Below are 17,024 nucleotides of genomic sequence, written 5' to 3'. Positions count from 1 at the left end.
TCCCATCCCTTCCCATCCCATGTTCCAACTTCCAAAGCGCGAAGCACAATGCATTCATTGATATCAGCTCTAGTCCTTCCGTTATATGCTTCTCAGCTCCTTTAATCCCCCTTGCCTTTCGCAGGCTCTCCATCGACTTCCGCCCATACTCAAGGATATAAGCTGCTGGCTTCGACTCAGAACATTAGACTCGTGACCAGCCTGCTTCTGCGTACCCTAAACGGGACCAAGCCTGAGGCTTTCGCGTCAATAAACTCGGCTTTCAAGATTGCGAACGGGTGGATATAAAGCTCCACTTGCCGTTTACGCAAGTGCACTCCCTTAATATAGCTTCAGTGCTCCCAAGGTTGATTTTGGATCAGCTCCCCTGTACGTCATTGATAGCCTGCTCTGCAGTACTCTGAAACAGTGTCTGGTCATGCTCTACTATTGTGCGCCACTGGAAGTCACGTTTTCATACAGGAAGATCAAGTTTGTGATCGCAAACACCCATGAGAGAACATTCGGCGATCTGAATGTACACCCTGGCCACATGCGAAGCATTCTATTGGTTGGACGACGTTCATGTCCAAGGTACGTACAGAACCTCTTTCCGCAAAGATGCATTTTGCCTTTAAAGAACGGTGCAAACAAGTGAAGCCGCCTTCTTCCAACACGCCTATTAAAGAGGGGCAGCCCATCGGTAGGTCCCTTGCGAGCGACCCGCACCACCCCCATCATGGCTCTATCGTTATCTCTCATTGTTCCTATCGGAGTGTTTCTGTGGGCTATTGTGAAGTACACAATAGCAAAGCTCAGAGGCAATCATTCTCTTCCGTCGCCACCAGGGCCAGATCAGCTACCGTTCCTAGGCGCTGCTCTACAAGTCGATGCCAATAGCCCATGGTTGACATATGCACAGTGGGCAGCCAAATATGGTGCGCCCTTCCTCTCCCCACTTGCTTGTATGTCAATCATTGTGATTTCGGACTACATAGGCGATATTGTCAGCTGCCGATTCTTCGACAAGCAGGTAGTGATATTGAACTCTGAGAGAGTCGCGGATGACCTCCTCGAGCGGCGCTCTCGCATATATTCTGACAGAGCTGAAGTTTCGACAATCATATTGTGCGTTACGACGCAGACAGATCCCTGCGTGTGCTAGTGCTAATGCAAATTTGTGAAAGGTCCGGATGGGATTTCGACTTTGCATTTGACCGGTACGGTAACGATTGGCGTCTACACCGGCGACTCTTTCAGCAGTCCTTCCGTGAACAAAAGGTTCCGGATTATCAGTCAACGCAGCGTATCGCCGCCCACCGTCTTCTGATTAACATCGGCAACAACCCTGCGGGAAACCTGTGGGGCCTCCTATCACTGTTCGTTCGAAGAGTTTCTCCCACTTTGTCCACCTTAACTAAAGGCCAGTGTAGATGTGCTTCATCTGCAATCTTGTCTACAGTGTACGGCTACGATGTCAATACCCTCGAAGACCCTCTGTTCACTATTAACGACAAGGCACTTGAGACAGGATCTCCGCTTTTGACACATGAGAAATCCATCATCATAGACACATTTCCCTTCGGTACGTCCTCAACAGTCCATAGTACCTTGCAGCTCAATATGGGCTCGGATAGTCAAATATCTCCCGATATGGTTTCCGGGCACATCCATTGTCCGCGAAATTCTGGTCGCGAAGCATTGGTCTCAGCTATATGTTGACTTCCCTTATAACTTTACAATGGAGAAAATGGTGAGTACAATAAGCTCCCGCTTCAGATCCGTTTCAGAAGATCATCAGCGATCGAATCCGACATTCCCTTGTGCGCTTTCGGAAACAATACGAAGCAGTGAGGAGAGCGGTCAGAACATACCGGAATATAACTTGAAGAAGTTTGCCGCTACTGCTTTCGTTGGCAAGTTAGAACGCATCTTCTCGCTGTTGCTATGCTCATCACACGGTCGTTGACAGGTGGCGCTGAAACGGTATCGAAGCCTATAATTCTTCTGTGGATTTATGCTCAACCCTCTTGTAGTCATCAAGCGTACTACAGACACTTATTGTAGTGTTGCTGCAAAACCCTGGCGTACAAAAACGTGCACAGGACGACATCCGGGCCGTTGTAGGCAGTAATCGATTGCCTACATTTGAGGATCGGTCCTTGCTCCCCTACATTGATGCAGTGATTCGAGAGGCAATGAGATGGAGCCCGGTTACCCCTCTCGGTGAGCGTTCTCTCCGTCAAATATCAGGCTGGTCTCTAGCAAAACATAGGCATACCCCATTTCTCCGTGGAAGATGATGTCTATGAGGGCTATTTCATCCCCAAAGGTGAGTGATAGTCCTGCACCACTCGACACGTTGGATTACTACTCATACCTTATGCAGGCACAACTTTAACTGCCAACACATGGTACGCACAATAATTCTGGCCGGCTGTGCGTTCTCATTCTCGCCCAGGTCAATGTCACGCGATCCCCGCCGTTATCCCGAGCCCGACACTTTCCGACCAGAGCGATTCCTGACGAAAGACGGCGAACTCAACAGCGATGACGTGAGATTCACGTTTGGGTGGGGTCGGCGCGTCTGTCCGGGACGATACTCGGCGTTCGCGGCTATATGGATGGCTGTTGCCTCTATGCTGACAGCGTATACCTTCGAGAGGGCTCAAGATGATAACGGCATAGAGATCGAACCGATTATTGAGTGGTCCATTGGCGCTTCGAGGTGGGTGCTCTGAGTCCCGCGCTGCTGTACGCACGCTTAGTTGTGTTTATATACATTTAGGAAACCCAAACCGCTCCCGCTGCGTGTTGTTCCTAGATTCAGCCAATCAAAGTTGGAACAGATGGTGAACGATGCTCACCATGATTGAATGTGTGCTCGTAAATGCCCCTTGTGGAACTGGTTACCTTCTGTTATATGTATGAATGTCTTGATACGTTGTATCTACTACTATGATGTATGACATTGACAATAAGGGGTGCACATTCTCAGGTTGCCACTGAATACTTTCGAAGTGTACAAAAGTGTTCACGAACCCTGAACAGCCTAAGCCTGAACCTTGGCCTTCTTATCTACAGGAGGACTACCACCGTCGTCCTCATCACAAACGTCTGTGGTATCTCTAGGATGAGTACTTTGTTTAAGAAGAGGGCGCACATAAACATCGAAGTTCCTGTCATGCGCCCCGTTGATGGCCTCCAGAACGCCATGCAGCTTGCTCTGCATATCTCTATAAAGCGCCTCATGGAACTTCATGGTGCCAGCGAGAACGTTTGCTGGTAATAAGCTGGAGTGGAGTTTCAACATTTTTATGCTGTCGATAAGACTGTGACGACATTTGGTCTGTCAAGGAGCACAGAGCAGCCGGTTTGGTATTGTAAACGTCCTCAAGGGAGTAGATCATTTTGGAGTGCCGGAGACTCTGGACAGCTAAGAAGCGGGTGTTGCTGCCAGTAACGTCGCATCCAAACCAGTCTGCCGCCTCTTGTCTTGGCAGGGACGTGATCGGTTCCTTGGGGTTTCAGAAGTGACAGGTGAAGGGCGCCCGAAGCTTTGGCTGACCTTCGACTACATATCGCCTCGTAAAAAATATGCGGCTTTGAGATTCCGCTTCACCCCACTTGACCTTGCACGATGGAGCGTACTGGTCAAACCAAGCACTGATTTTGCAGGTGGTTAAGTGCTCTTCGAGAGTTTTGCAGTTTTCCTTGCAGAGGTCTGTCAAGCTGTCCTGGGTTATGATGTGTACATGCTTGGTGCAAGGGCCATCGTGGTAGGCAGCGAACTCACGCATCACAGGTACAAAAGTGTTGACTGGTTTTGAGGACCGCGTTGAGGGTTGCAGTGTTAAACTTGGGGGTGAATTGCATCCGCGGTCGTGCTTAGTTGCACCACATACAGTAATGTATAGTACATTCCTTGGATCTCGACCCTGTCTTGATCAACACTGAGAAATTGAGTGAACTGCTTCCACTAGGTCTTGCTGTCGGTCTGTACTCTGCCGCTCCGCGTTTCATCATCCCGCATCTCTGGAGACAAATATTCCCAGGCACCGGCTCCCCCAGCGCGGCGCGAGGTACTTTGGAAGTCCCAGTCAACCTCTTTGTAACCTCTTGATCCTCATGTTTGTGCTCACCTCATGGACCTAAGCATCTAGTACTTATCTCTTATCGGCATGGCTGGTTGGTTTAGGAAGGTGGGACGCGGTAGACCAGTAGGCATCACTGATCCTTTTCGCTAGCCCTGCTCCTGCTGCTTCCTGATGTTGCATACAGCTCACATGTAGCCTAAGCGGCTCACAGTTTGAGCTCGAAAAGTTGGGAAAATGATCTGACAACTGCTCGTAAGTGGCGCTACGTTCCCTTCATCTCCGTTTTGCTCCCTCAATATGACCCCTTTTGTGATTGAGAGAAGTTGTAGCTAGCTCAAAAGTCCTCGTGTACGGAAGTGATAACACGATCCCAAGAGCCGGAACAAAAGTGGCCCATGTTTGACAGCCGCATGCGATGAATGCCCATGAGAAAAAAAAACTGACGATGAAAACAGCCGCTGCATACACTCCATTTGAGCGGCGTTCTCTTCGCAGAGTCACACTCACAGTCAAGGCATGTTCGCCAGGCTACCGGTCTGTATCCCCTTGGTTGGTGTGAGAGATCTGCATACATTCGCTCTGCTTTGCAAGAAGATTATTCTGTTTTTAGAGCACTGCTGCGGCATACATTAAAGAGGGCTGCCCTTTGGTAGGTCTCTTGCGAGCGTCATACCCCGGCCCATCATGATCATGACTTTGTCTCTATCCCTCATTCTCCCTTTCTTATTTCTTTGTTGGATAATTGGTAGATACACGGCTGCTAAGCTCAGAAGCAAGCACTCGCTTCCCTTGCCACCAGGTCCAGATCAGCTACCGATCTTGGGCGCTGCTCTACAAGTCAATACCAATAATCCGTGGTTGACGTACGGACAGTGGGAAGCCAAGTATGGTGTGTTCTCCCTCTCCTCCTACGATAGTACTGTAGCTCTGACTATATGTTATATAGGGGAGATTGTCAGCTGCCGCTTCTTCGGCAACCAGGTAGTGATACTGAACTCTGAAAGAGTTGCGGATGACCTCCTGGAGCGTCGCTCTCGCATATACTCTGATAGAGCTGAAGTCTCGACAGTCAATATGTGTGCCAAAAAGCAGCCGAACGTTTATGTGTACTAATGCGGTTTTATGAAAGGTCCGGATGGGATTTTGACTTCGTATTTGACCGCTATGGTAACGATTGGCGTCTGCATCGGCGACTCTTTCAACAATCTTTCCGTGAACAAAAAGTTCCAGATTATCAGCCAACGCAACGTGCTGCTGCACATCGCCTGCTGATTAACATGAGCAATAGTCCCGCGGAGAAGTTGTGGGGCCTCCTATCACTGTCCGTTAGAAGTTTGTCTCTTGATTTGTTCACCTCAGCTAATCATGGCGCAGATGTACTTCGTCTGCAATTTTGTCTATAGTGTATGGCTACGAAGTCAACACCCTCGACGACCCTCTATTCACTATTAGCGACAAGGCAATTGAGACCGGAATCCCACTTTTGACACCTGAGAAATCCATGATCATAAATACATTTCCCTTTGGTACGTCCTAAACAGTCCCTAGCACTTTGCAGCTTAATTTGGGCTCGGATAGTCAAATATCTCCCGACATGGTTTCCGGGAACATCCATTGTCCGTGATCTTATGGTTGCAAAGCATTGGTCTCGATTATATGTTGACTTTCCTTATGACTTTACAATGAAAAAAATGGTGAGTCAAATAAACTCCCGCTTTAGCTCCGTCTCAGAAGGGTATCAGCGATCAAACCCGGCATTTTCTTGCGTGCTTTCGGAGACGATATGAAACAGCGAGGAAAGCGGTCAGAGCATACCGGTACATAACTTGAAGAAATTTGCCGCTACCGCTTTTGTTGGTAAGCCCCTTAATGTATGCTCCCTGCCATATGCTCATTGCATGGTCGCCACAGGCGGCGCTGAAACGGTAGCTATGTCCGTCACTTTTCTACAAGCCGTGCTTACCCCTCCTGTAGTCCTCGAGCACCCTGCAGGCACTTGTTGTAGGACTTCTGCAAAACCCTGGCATCCAGAAACGTGCACAGGATGACATCCGCGCTGTCGTTGGCGATGATCGACTGCCCACGTTTGAGGATCGGCCCTCGCTCCCCTACCTCGATGCAATCATTCGAGAGGCAACGAGATGGAATCCCGTCATCCCTCTCGGCGAGTGCCCTCCCCGTTGAGCATCAGGCTTGTCGCTGACCCAATATAGGCATACCCCATGTCTCCGTCGAAGATGATGTCTATGAGGGATATTTTATCCCCAAAGGTTGGTAAACGTCCTGTGCGATACGATGTGTTGACTCACTCATAAACCGTGCACGTACAACTATGATCGCCAACACATGGTACGCAGAGCATGCTTGATTAGCTGCGAGGACTCATTCTCGTCCAGGTCAATGTCGCGTGACCCCCGTCGTTATCCTGAGCCCGAGGCTTTCAAGCCAGAACGATTCCTAACGAAAGACGGCGAACTAAACGACGATGACGTGGGGTTCACCTTTGGATGGGGTCGGCGCATCTGTCCGGGCCGGTACTCGGCATCCGCTGCTATATGGATGGCCGTTGCCTCTATGTTGGCAGCATACACATTTGAGAGAGCCAAGGATGACAACGGTGTAGAGATTGACCCGATTCCTGAGTGGAATGTCGGTGTTACGAGGTAGGTGTTCTGAATACCTCTCTGCTGCCAGAAGCACTGCTCACTTCTGTTCTGTCTGCCACCAGAAACCCAAAACAGCCCCCGCTGCGTGTTGTTCCTAAGTTCAGTCAATCAAAGCTGGAACAGATGGTGCAAGAAGTACACTATGATTAAATAGTCGTCTGTAACTACCTCTTGGGGAGTCGACGCATGTATAATAGTATTCCTTACTGAGATATATCGATCTTGGTCGCGGTGGTAGGCGTGCAGGTCTATTTAAATGTATCGGGCAGTATCAGAGGAACAGGGAAGAGGGTAAGGCGATATGTGTCTACTTTTCTGCTTGGGCTAACGGCCACGCGTGACCTGTCAGTCGCCAAATCCTAGTGAGCACAGAGCCGAGAAATGGCTGAATTCATGACATAGACGAACTGTCAATTGTTGGAGTAGATGCCGCGTGTAGTGTTCGCGATGTACTGACGATTATCCCATCTCCTAGTGTTGGAGGTTCTGGCGTGAGAAACCATCGACGCGTTGCAAACGCGTCGCGTCCCTAGCCGAGACCAACGGCCCGACTTTCCCGACAGACCCACCCTTGCCAACGGCGCAGCAGGATCCAACGTTCGATATCCGACTCAGGCCTAAGACACACTCTACAGCGCTTCGATGACGCCATCAAAGACTTGCATCCCTTCAAAGGTGGCCATTATCAGCTGGCGGGCATATGTTCTCCAATGACTCTTGCCAAAAACTCTAGGTCCGAAGAGATGGCGCCCTTAACTCGACGTGCGGGTACTTGTTAGGACTTGAATTCGATGGTGTAGATGCTCATGCAGAGTCACGCTCTTGGGGTTTATCTCGCTTCTTGCTACTCAGAGTGTGTAGCTCTTCCAGTGGCTGCGCCGTGATAAGCCTGCTCCTCATCCACTCGTGGCCCCGCTGGCATCTGGAGCATTCTGACATTTAGTTGAGGTCCGTTTGAATGAAATCGATCCACTTGCTCTAGACCTGCAAGTGTCCGCCTCCGTCTCCATTAAACAAAACCGAAATAGCAAGCACGGAACGCCCGCGCATGAAAGCTCCAGGATAAGCGCAGATAGGTCAACGACTGGGGGCTCCATGTACGTAACGTTCTCTTTATGGATCCGCGTTTACCATAGATCTCGACGGGCATCATTCATGGTCTCTCTTGGCAAGGTCCCCGTGCCTAAAGGCTGGAAATGGTGGGCAAACAAGGGGTAGCGTCTTTTTCTGAACAGTCTATAACAGGGCTACCAGCTAACGGGAGTAGAGTGGGTTCCCTGCAAGTGACCCTTATCTTCCCCGACCATGGCTCTGTCCTTGTCGCTCCTTCAAATTATTCCTCTGGGATTGCTTTCATGGGTCCTTGCGAGATACGCAGTCACAAAGCTCAGAGGCAACCGATCTCTGCCCTTGCCACCAGGTCCAAAGCAACTACCGTTTCTGGGCGCTGTCTTTGACATCGACTCCGAGAGCCCATGGCTAACGTATACACAGTGGGCAGCCAAGTATGGTGCGCCCTATCTTCCCTCTCCTAACTGCGCTTATTGATTAATTGACGGCTATAGGCGATATTATTAGCTGCCGCTTCTTCGGCAGCCAGGTGGTGGTGTTGAACTCTGACAAAGCTGCAGAAGACCTTTTGGACCGACGCTCTCGCATCTACTCCGATAGACCCGAGATATCTACAGTCCGTCTGTGCGTTACGCAGTAGCTCCAATGACTTATGTCTCAACTCAACCCTGCTATAGTTCTGGGTGGGACCTCGATATCGGTTTTCAGCCTTATGGTAACGAGTGGCGTCTATACCGGCGCCTTTACCAGCAGTCTTTCCGCGAGCAGAAAATCATCGACTACCAGTCTATACAGCTTGCTGCTGCTCACCGCCTTCTAACCAACATGAGCAACAATTCTGACGACAAACTTTGGGGTCTTATATCATTGTGCGTTCGAAGAATTTCCCGTGTGTCGTCCAGTCCACCTGAGAAATCCCTAGGTGCACGTCTTCCGCGATCCTGTCTACAGTCTACGGTTACGAAGTCAACGCTCTTGACGATCCTCTATTCCACATTAGCGACAAGGCAACTGAAACCGGATTTCCATTATTGACCCCCGAAATGTCCATAATCATGGATACGTTTCCTTTCGGTACGTCAGAAACAGCCCATATAGCATTGCGGCTTTAGCTTGAAATGGTCTCGAATAGTCAAGTATTTACCGACATGGTTTCCCGGCACGTCCATTGTTCGCGAAATTCAGATCGCCAAGTACTGGTCTAAACTGTTTTTTGATTATCCCTATAATTTTACGATGGAGAAAATGGTGAGCTTCTTCTGGCATGTTTACGCTTGCGGTCCCCGTCTCACAGAGGTTCGCAGCAATCCAATCCGGCCTTTTCGTGCGTGCTTTCAGAGACAATCCGGAGCAGCGAGGAAAGCGGTCAGAGCATGCCGGTACGGTACTTGAAGAAGTTTGCTGGTACCGCTTTTATTGGTGGCTATAATCGCTTTTTTACTGCTGCTGTGTGCTCATTCCACGGTCCCACATAGCTGGCGCTGAGACGGTAGCTGAATTCATTGATTCTTATGATAATATTAAACTGTTTTTTTAGGCAGCCAGCGTGCTACATACGCTCGTGGTGGCTTTACTGCAAAACCCTGTTGTACAGAAACGTGCTCAAGATGACATTCAAGCCGTTATCGGCAATGACCGATTGCCAACATTTGAGGATAGGCCATCGCTCCCGTACATCGAGGCCATGGTTCGAGAGGCGCTGAGATGGAATACAGTTCTTCCTCTCGGTGAGTGTTCCTCATATTGAGTGCCTGATCACCTTCCGACGAGAACAGGTGTTCCTCATTTCTCAACAGAAGATGATGTCTACGAGGGATATTTTATCCCTAAAGGTTAGTAGATGTGCTACAGCACATGCCGCACTGGCTTACTCCTGTACCTGTGTAGGCTCGACCGTCCTTTCTAACGCATGGTGGGTATAATACCCTTCATTGGATATATGAGCACTTATGTCTACCCAGGGGGATGTCCCGCGATCCCCAGCGGTACCCTGATCCTGAGACCTTCCGACCAGAAAGATTCCTGACAAAAGATGGCGAACTAAACGGTGACGACGTGAGATTCACCTTCGGTTGGGGCCGGAGGATTTGTCCTGGGCGATACTCGGCGGTCTCGGCAGTATGGATCGACGTCGCCTCCATGCTGGCGGCATATACTCTTAAGAAGGCTAAAGACGAAAACGGGGTAGAGATCGAACCGATTCCCGAGTGGACGACTGGTGTTGCCAGGTAGGTGTGCTTCAACTTGCATAAATATAGTATACACACTCAACTTCGCTTCACCGTTAGAAAGCCCAAGCCAATCCCGTTGCGCATTGTTCCTAGGTTCGAGCCGTCGAGGCTGGAACAGATGCTGAAAGAAGCTCAACATGACTAACTGGGCAGTGGGCACTGATGATCAACCGAACAGAAAAATTCTGATTTGTTGACTAGCTTACTTGTCCTGTATGTACGATTGACCCACGAGGCATTGAGGATGAAGAGCGTGAATGACCTTGCAGTAAATCCAATCGCGAAAATGATACGTAGCGGAAGTGGAATAGGGGGGTACCTCCCGAATGGAGATAGCGGGGAAGTTTACAGAACTTCCCGGATTAGATAAGCTCAATGAAGATGTTATCTTCCGCCAATTGCAAGCTTCTCCGCTGAGGCGCTGAAACTTATCTTCGGAATAGTCCTGGGGCTATTCTCCTTCTGACTCGAGTCCATTGACTCGTGCCGTCGACGCTAAAAGCTCTCTTTCGTTGGGCCAACCCCACTAACACACCTTTCTTCCAATCCTCATCTGGTCGACTCCGTTAGACGCGATACCCAAGATGAAACAAAACATTCGGACAGCCGATGGCCTGCTCAGGACCGTGCCCAATCCCGGAGAGGTCAAACCGTACGATCATCTTACACGCGGCGCGTATTCAAGCATGCTGAGCCCTCTTATGCGTACAGGGAGCCCATGACTGGCGAAGAGAATATCCTGATTACATCGGCGCTACCCTACTGCAACAACGTACCCCATCTCGGTACGTCAACTCTCCTTTGACATGAGCGCGTGACGCGAATTTGTGCAAAGGTAACCTCATCGGGAGTATACTCAGCGCGGATGTCTTCAGTCGGTACGTTCTCGATGCACTCGGACATGTTGGTATAATGACGATGCATTCGTCTCCAGGTATAGCAGTACGTGCACGCGATCCAATTTTCCACCCACATCCAGGCTGAGCTATCACCTCCAGGGTCAAGAAATCGCCGCACACTGTACATTTGTGGTACCGACGAGTATGGAACGGCAACAGAGACACAAGCTCTCAAGGAAGGCATACCCCCTCAAGAGCTTTGTGACAAATACAACAAGCTACATCGCGAGACATACGAGTGGTTCGACATCGGGTGAGTCCCACATCAATACTCGGCAAAGTCATCTTACCTGAACCCGCTGCTCAGCTTTGACCACTTCGGGAGAACACCCACGGCCGAACACACGGAGTGAGTAGCTTGCGTGACGTGATCGCACGATTGTTTGACATCGAGAAGGATATGTCAGTCCATGTACAGAAACCTCGATAAGAACGGATTCTTGGAGAAGCAGTCGAAGGAGCAGACATTTTGTGAGGGCTGTAACAAGTACGTCTATTGTTGATGTCTTATGGCGAAGCTGACAATCATCGCAGATTCTTGGCAGATCGTTACGTAGAAGGCATCTGTCCCAACTGTGGCTTCAACGTATGTCCAACTCCCTTTCGCGCTCCATCGCGTAGCCATGAATCTCTCTTAGGACGCACGCGGTGACCAATGCGATGGATGTGCACGCACGCTAGACGCGATCGACCTCATCCAGCCACGCTGCCTCGTCAACAAGGACCACAAGGTCGTCCCAAAAACTACGTCGCATATGTACGTCAGCCTAGACAAGCTCCAGCCTCGCGCAGAGGAGTGGATCAAGAAGTCGTATGGGAAGGGCAAGTGGAGCCAGAACGCGACGATCAGCACCGAGGGTCAGATCACCGACGCCAGGATGAAGGCCGGCCTCCGTCCGTCGCCGGTGACGCGCGATCTGACATGGGGTGTGCCAGTGCCACCTCTAGGGCGGGATGATGACGCGGAGATGAAGGGGAAGGTGTTGTGTGAGTGTATATTGCCTTGTATGCGCGCGTCGTGTTGCTAATTCTCGGATTATGCAGATGTCTGGGTTCGTATCTAGAGCTAAACACCTTTTCATGGATGAATGCTTACCGTTTGTCGTCCAGTTCGATGCCCCCATCGGCTATCCAAGTATCACCGCTACCTACACCGACAAGTGGAAGGAATGGTGGTTCAATCCCGAGAACGTCAAGCTGTACCAGTTCATGGGCAAGGATAACGTGTACTTCCATACAATCTACTTCCCCAGCATACAGATCGGAGACGGGCGTGATTGGACTCTGCTACACCATATTTCTACCACTGGTACGTTGAGATGTTGTATCCTATACCACATCTGGTGGCGATGGTTGAACGTTCCGCAGAGTACTTGAACTATGAAGGAGGCAAGTTCTCGAAGAGCAAGAACCGTGGCGTATTCGGACCAGCGGCGAGAGATACGAAGCTGTCGTCTTCGGTGTGGAGATACTACCTGATCTCTGTACGGCCAGAGAGCTCGGATTCCATGTTCTCATGGGCGGATCTAGTACGTGCCCCAGTCTTGACCAGAGGCCCCAGCATCTAATGGAGGAATAGATTGCCGCCAACAACAACACACTATTGAACAAGTGAGTGACTGCAACGTAACATTGACTTCACAGCTGAACCCTCGTTTAGCTTTGGCAACTTCGTCAACCGAGCTCTGAAGTTTGTCTCCTCGCAGTACAACGGCGTCATCCCCGATAGCGGCGATGCCCCCGGCCCTCTGTCACCCAACGACGAGAACGACTCTGATTTCATCCAAGACGTGAACAACCTCCTGAAGGAGTACATCGACGCCATGGACGCCGTCAAACTACGCCTCGGCCTCCAGACCGTCATGCTCATCTCCATCCGGGGCAACGCCTACCTGCAGTCCTCGGGGCTCAACAAGGCGCTCATGGAACAAAACCCGCAGCGCTGCGCACAGGTCATCTCACGCGCCATCAACCTCATCTACACGCTCTCCGCGCTCGTATACCCGTTCATGCCCGCCACCGCCGACGCGATCCTCGAGCAGCTCAACGCGCCCGCCCGTGCGGTGCCCGAGTCGCTGTGCGCGGACATTCTGGGCGGACACGAGATTGGCAAGCCCGAGCATCTGTTTAAGAAGATCGAGGACAAGATGGAGACGGAGTGGAAGGCGCGGTTCGGCGGTGCGCCTGAGGCGCCGGCGCCGACGGACCCGGAGATCGCGCCGTCGAAGCGCAAGGCGAAGAAGGAGAAGGTCGCTGTGGCTGACAACGTTTTGGAGGATGAGGGCCCGAAGAGCGAGGAGGTGATCGCCCTGGAAGCAAAGGCGACGGAGCAAGGCAACGTCGTGAGGGGCTTGAAGGAGGCGAAGGAGACGAAGGCGAAGATCGACGAAGCGGTTGCGGAGCTCAAGAGGCTCAAGTCGGAGGTAATTTTGCAGAAGCAGAAGGAGAAAGCTGCTGCTGCTGTGTAGTACGACGAGGAACCCGAAGTAACGAGTGTACATACCTTGCGCGTGTAATAGTACGTCTGCTTTAACCCTAGGGCCTGAGAGCCGGTGCAATTTCGCGTGTCTCTGGGTGCTATATTGTAGAGGAACATAGACAAGAGGGGGCTGAGGGTCACTCGAGCGTAACACTGTGAAGAGAGCACGAAAACATTGTCATCAACGCCAAAAAAGGAGGAAGGGGGAGTTGAACACATGGCCCGGTAACCTCAGGACGAGGCTGATCAGACCATTCGTCCCGCACGATTCGCCCCGCGGTGGCCATGCACAACGACTGGTGGTCGTTGGAGCCGGTTCGCCATGTGCCCGAAAGTACCTCCGTGCAACACAAAATATGTACCGATCCGTGAGAACACAAGAAAGGCGCTTTTGCGTTACTTGGTCGTCGTGCTTGATCAGGGCCTCGGCGGACCCACGACTCCAACTTCGCGTGGACTTGGTAGGCATCATGTGCATACTAGCTGATATTGAGCCCAGTTGCACGGTGTGTCATTAGTCTATCGGTGTGTTGTGCGGCGACGGCACTAATGGCGGAGCGTGCTATTCTCCAAGTGCAAGTACGCACGAAGGGACCACAAAATTAATGAATGAGCTAGTCCTGAGGTTGCACCGGAAAAATAGATATTGATATAAGCTAATGAACGCATGCCGCGTATTCTACACGCTAGGAAATACAGTACATCAACGACAACGACAAGATATCATAGCATAGCAAAACTGCATCAAGACGGGTCCATAAATCGAAAGCCACGAGCTACGACACTATCAGACTCGGGGAGCTGCGCTATGCGTTGCGTTTCGCGCGGTCTGCATGAGCTCCGGGAGGTACGACGAGAATGCACGAGCGGGCTTCGGAGTCGCTCGCCCTGCGGCTGTGATATCGATGCGTGGGTCGTCGTCTATCACGGGAGAACCGTGTCCTTTGAAGGGCTGTGATGAGATCGGTGAGAGAATGGGCTGTTTACTTTCCATGCCGCAGGAGGCTGCTAGGAGCTCGACGCCAGGAGAGGACGCGGCGATGGAAGGCGAAGCGGCTGCCACTGCTGCACGGGGAAATCCGCTCGAGGGTCTACGCCCAGGATCGAAGGGGAGTCGTCGTCCAGTTCCAGTTCCAGGAGCAGTAGCGCGCGACGCCAAGCCGGGCGCATCGGCATATTCGATTTTCGTTGGCATTTGGGATGGTTGGAGTGTCGCCGCCGGTCGTCGCTGCGTCGAGGATGGTAGTCCAAACTGAGAGCGACTATATGCGCTCGATCGATCGAAAGTCATGCGTAGAACGCGACTGTGACGGAGGGGACGGTGCTTACAACTTGGCCGTGTAGGCTTGCTCGGCGTCTTGGGCAGCGACAAACGCGAGGGGCCGGCGGTCGGTCGTCCGAGTCGCCACGTGCTGGATCGTCTGCACCTGAGCCTGAGCCTGAGCCTGAGAGAACGAAGCGTTCGGACGGGCAGATCGAAGCTGAGAGACTCCCCGAGAGCCCGAACCAGAGACAGAGCCAGAGCCAGAACCGGCACAGTAAGATGCATTCCAAGCTGTCACAGGAAAACAAGGCCTTTCCGCACGTTCCTTGGACGACGACATAATACTAGTAGTGGGCGGCAACTGCGTTCTCCGGCGATGCAGCTTCGGCGCGTGCCGTTTCGCGCGCGGCCGCTCGGGCGTGCTGAACTTGTTCGCGGGTACGAACTCGAGAGGAGGCCGCGAGCTGGGTTCCTGAGATGCGCTGCGCAGAAGGGCGCCGGGCTTGCCGCCTGAGAGTATCGCAGCTCGTCTTAGCGAACGAGTTATTCCAGAGGAGCGCGATTTGTGTTTACGTCCGCGTTTTGCGGGACGGACGGGAGACTTAGATGGTTCGGGAGGTGGTAGCATGGGTATAGGGTCCGAAGAGATGTCTTCCATCAAGCTGCCGCTGCTGGGTTCTGCGTCGTGAGCAAAGGAGGCTCTAAGTTCGTCGTCATCGCCGTTGGTAGCGGCGGTAGCAGCAGCAGCCTGAGTGGGTTTGCGAGTTCGTTTTCTGCGGTAGTTCCGCGCGGGCGCGGGCTTTTCGGTCGAGCGCTGGAGGAAGCACTCCACGGTGAGCATAGAGTCGTCGGATGAGACGTGAGCGTGCGATTGAGTTTGTGCCTGAGCTCGAGCCTGGAGAGGGACCTGCTGAGAGCGCTTCGGAGGGGTTTCTTGTTCGAGTTCATCGAGACGATTCGGTGACGAGACGAGATTCGGTGAAGCAGGAGGGCTCGACGTGAGCGTCTTGATCTCGGGGATGAGACTATCAGTGGTCCTAAGGTTGTTTGCAGTATCGTCAACACGGGGCGAAGCTGATATGTGCCCTCCGAGTTCGAGTTGGTGCGCTGGATCCGTGCCAGCTTGAGAGGGTATGAACGAGAAAGTGGTCGTCAGTGTCGCTGGTCTCTTGCGCTTTCTGGTGATCTTATTTTCCCACCCGGAGCCCTCGCGTGAGGCTGGGCGAGGAGCAAGGAGAGATGTCATATACTTACGATAAGCTCGTCCATCCGCACTGAGTTGGATTCTAAGAGTTACAGGGTCAGGGCGACGGTACGGAGCTGAAAGGCGTCGCGGAGCACGCGGTGAGCAAGGATTTGAGATTCCGCCGGCGCTTACTGGCTGCTCGCTTATTTGCGGCTCTCTGCTCAGCTACTACCCGCAGGCTGCTACCTGACGCCGAAGCTGTCCGAGTTACTTATTATCCAAATATTTCCAGCAAAATAAAGAGCAAGCAAAAGCAGAATGAAGGGGTCGAAGTAATTTAAAGTGAGTATATGCGCTGCGGCGAACCTAACTTGCAGCTCGGATCTTGAGTCGCCTTCCTCGCCGCGGATCAGCGCACAACGAGCACAGCGTGGCCATTAGCGTTAGCGTTTGCTCAATCACGGCCCGGAGTTGTTGGAGTAGATCCTGGTGGGGTTAAAAGCTTGTTTGCGTCCGTCTGGTCCATTGCAGTCAGCTTGGGAAATCTGATGAGACACTTTACATAGCAGGGGGCCCAACGTGTTACCTGAAGTTTAACATGAGCTCATTGATGAGGTCAAGAATGATTCAAGAGCGGTAGGCAAGCCTCAGGGACGTCAGCGTCTGTCTGGCTTAAAGTTTAAGATCAGGTAAGTAAGACAAACCCCAAAATTATCAACTCGACCACTCTGGCCCTGGGCCTGAGCATCAAACGCTCGAGGGGGAGTAGCGCATATGGTTCATATCAAGACCTTGTGACTTGTAAAGTTAAACGATTGATAGGTGTCTATTCGAGTCTCGGCCGATTCTGACTCAGGCTTGACTTGAATGACTAGGCTGATGAGGTCCTTGGTGTTGATGCGTCTCAACATGTGGGTGCTTGGCATGTTCATCTCCGTCCATGCTAAGCACGTTTCGAACACACTTTGCATGGCGGCCGTGCCGGGGAAGCGGAAGACAAGCGCCTGTAGGGGTGAAGCGAGGCGGGTGTGGGGAAAAGAGACCGTCCCCGCACGCAAGCGAGGCAGAATCGGCCAATCGGGACGTCGTTGATTGGATGGCGTGAGTACAAACGCCGAAGTCCGAAGCTGTAAGCGGAAGATAAAGTGAGCA

General features: G+C 51.8%; 5 protein-coding genes across 5 annotated transcripts; 4 read left to right on the top strand and 1 right to left on the bottom strand.

Annotated features, from left to right (window-relative positions):
• Positions 1–117: 117 nt before the first annotated feature.
• CONPUDRAFT_142674 (cytochrome P450) lies at positions 118–2,855 on the top strand (the record flags this gene model as incomplete). The annotated part of the gene is made up of 14 exons (XM_007767885.1): positions 118–369; positions 447–682; positions 756–917; positions 978–1,107; positions 1,167–1,358; positions 1,413–1,564; positions 1,617–1,732; positions 1,781–1,895; positions 1,952–1,965; positions 2,016–2,205; positions 2,255–2,311; positions 2,369–2,393; positions 2,441–2,707; positions 2,768–2,855. The coding sequence occupies exons 2-14, from the start codon at positions 565–567 to the stop codon at positions 2,853–2,855; spliced, it is 1,626 nt and encodes a 541-aa protein (XP_007766075.1). The 5' UTR covers positions 118–369; positions 447–564.
• A 1,905-nt stretch (positions 2,856–4,760) lies between these two features.
• CONPUDRAFT_71145 (cytochrome P450) lies at positions 4,761–7,388 on the top strand (the record flags this gene model as incomplete). Its single annotated transcript, XM_007767248.1, has 10 exons — positions 4,761–4,965; positions 5,023–5,152; positions 5,206–5,397; positions 5,451–5,602; positions 5,655–5,770; positions 5,797–5,893; positions 6,290–6,350; positions 6,473–6,739; positions 6,805–6,877; positions 7,218–7,388. The coding sequence occupies 10 exons, from the start codon at positions 4,761–4,763 to the stop codon at positions 7,386–7,388; spliced, it is 1,464 nt and encodes a 487-aa protein (XP_007765438.1).
• Positions 7,389–7,777: 389 nt separating this feature from the next.
• Positions 7,778–10,287, top strand: CONPUDRAFT_163502 (cytochrome P450). The gene is made up of 14 exons (XM_007767884.1): positions 7,778–7,839; positions 7,916–7,956; positions 8,010–8,252; positions 8,308–8,437; positions 8,491–8,682; positions 8,736–8,887; positions 8,946–9,061; positions 9,118–9,232; positions 9,289–9,302; positions 9,351–9,540; positions 9,589–9,645; positions 9,701–9,725; positions 9,775–10,041; positions 10,102–10,287. The coding sequence occupies exons 3-14, from the start codon at positions 8,048–8,050 to the stop codon at positions 10,187–10,189; spliced, it is 1,551 nt and encodes a 516-aa protein (XP_007766074.1). The 5' UTR covers positions 7,778–7,839; positions 7,916–7,956; positions 8,010–8,047; the 3' UTR covers positions 10,190–10,287.
• A 310-nt stretch (positions 10,288–10,597) lies between these two features.
• CONPUDRAFT_80727 (methionyl-tRNA synthetase) lies at positions 10,598–13,477 on the top strand. The gene is made up of 14 exons (XM_007767321.1): positions 10,598–10,696; positions 10,756–10,829; positions 10,880–10,922; positions 10,979–10,986; positions 11,043–11,196; positions 11,251–11,292; positions 11,341–11,430; positions 11,478–11,529; positions 11,582–11,930; positions 11,988–11,995; positions 12,054–12,252; positions 12,312–12,472; positions 12,523–12,554; positions 12,604–13,477. The coding sequence occupies exons 1-14, from the start codon at positions 10,629–10,631 to the stop codon at positions 13,409–13,411; spliced, it is 2,088 nt and encodes a 695-aa protein (XP_007765511.1). The 5' UTR covers positions 10,598–10,628; the 3' UTR covers positions 13,412–13,477.
• Positions 13,478–14,209: 732 nt separating this feature from the next.
• On the bottom strand, positions 14,210–16,310 carry CONPUDRAFT_71143 (uncharacterized protein; the record flags this gene model as incomplete). Its single annotated transcript, XM_007767247.1, has 5 exons — positions 14,210–14,684; positions 14,752–15,904; positions 15,941–16,006; positions 16,065–16,130; positions 16,244–16,310. The coding sequence occupies 5 exons, from the start codon at positions 16,308–16,310 to the stop codon at positions 14,210–14,212; spliced, it is 1,827 nt and encodes a 608-aa protein (XP_007765437.1).
• Between the last annotated feature and the right edge of the window lie 714 nt (positions 16,311–17,024).

This window comes from Coniophora puteana, assembly GCF_000271625.1.
Source record: "Coniophora puteana RWD-64-598 SS2 unplaced genomic scaffold CONPUscaffold_3, whole genome shotgun sequence".
In the NCBI taxonomy this organism is placed as follows: Eukaryota; Fungi; Basidiomycota; class Agaricomycetes; order Boletales; family Coniophoraceae; genus Coniophora; species Coniophora puteana.
This window is presented reverse-complemented; position numbering and strand designations above follow the sequence as displayed.

Coding starts and splice junctions, on each gene's coding strand:
- CONPUDRAFT_80727 (XM_007767321.1), top strand. CDS start 10,629: ATGAAACAAAACATTCGGACAGCCGATGGCCTGCTCAGGACCGTGCCC. Junction 10,697..10,755: donor AATCCCGGAGAGGTCAAACC/GTACGATCATCT, acceptor TTATGCGTACAG/GGAGCCCATGACTGGCGAAG. Junction 12,473..12,522: donor TGTTCTCATGGGCGGATCTA/GTACGTGCCCCA, acceptor ATGGAGGAATAG/ATTGCCGCCAACAACAACAC.
- CONPUDRAFT_163502 (XM_007767884.1), top strand. CDS start 8,048: ATGGCTCTGTCCTTGTCGCTCCTTCAAATTATTCCTCTGGGATTGCTT. Junction 8,438..8,490: donor GAGATATCTACAGTCCGTCT/GTGCGTTACGCA, acceptor ACCCTGCTATAG/TTCTGGGTGGGACCTCGATA. Junction 9,726..9,774: donor ACCGTCCTTTCTAACGCATG/GTGGGTATAATA, acceptor ATGTCTACCCAG/GGGGATGTCCCGCGATCCCC.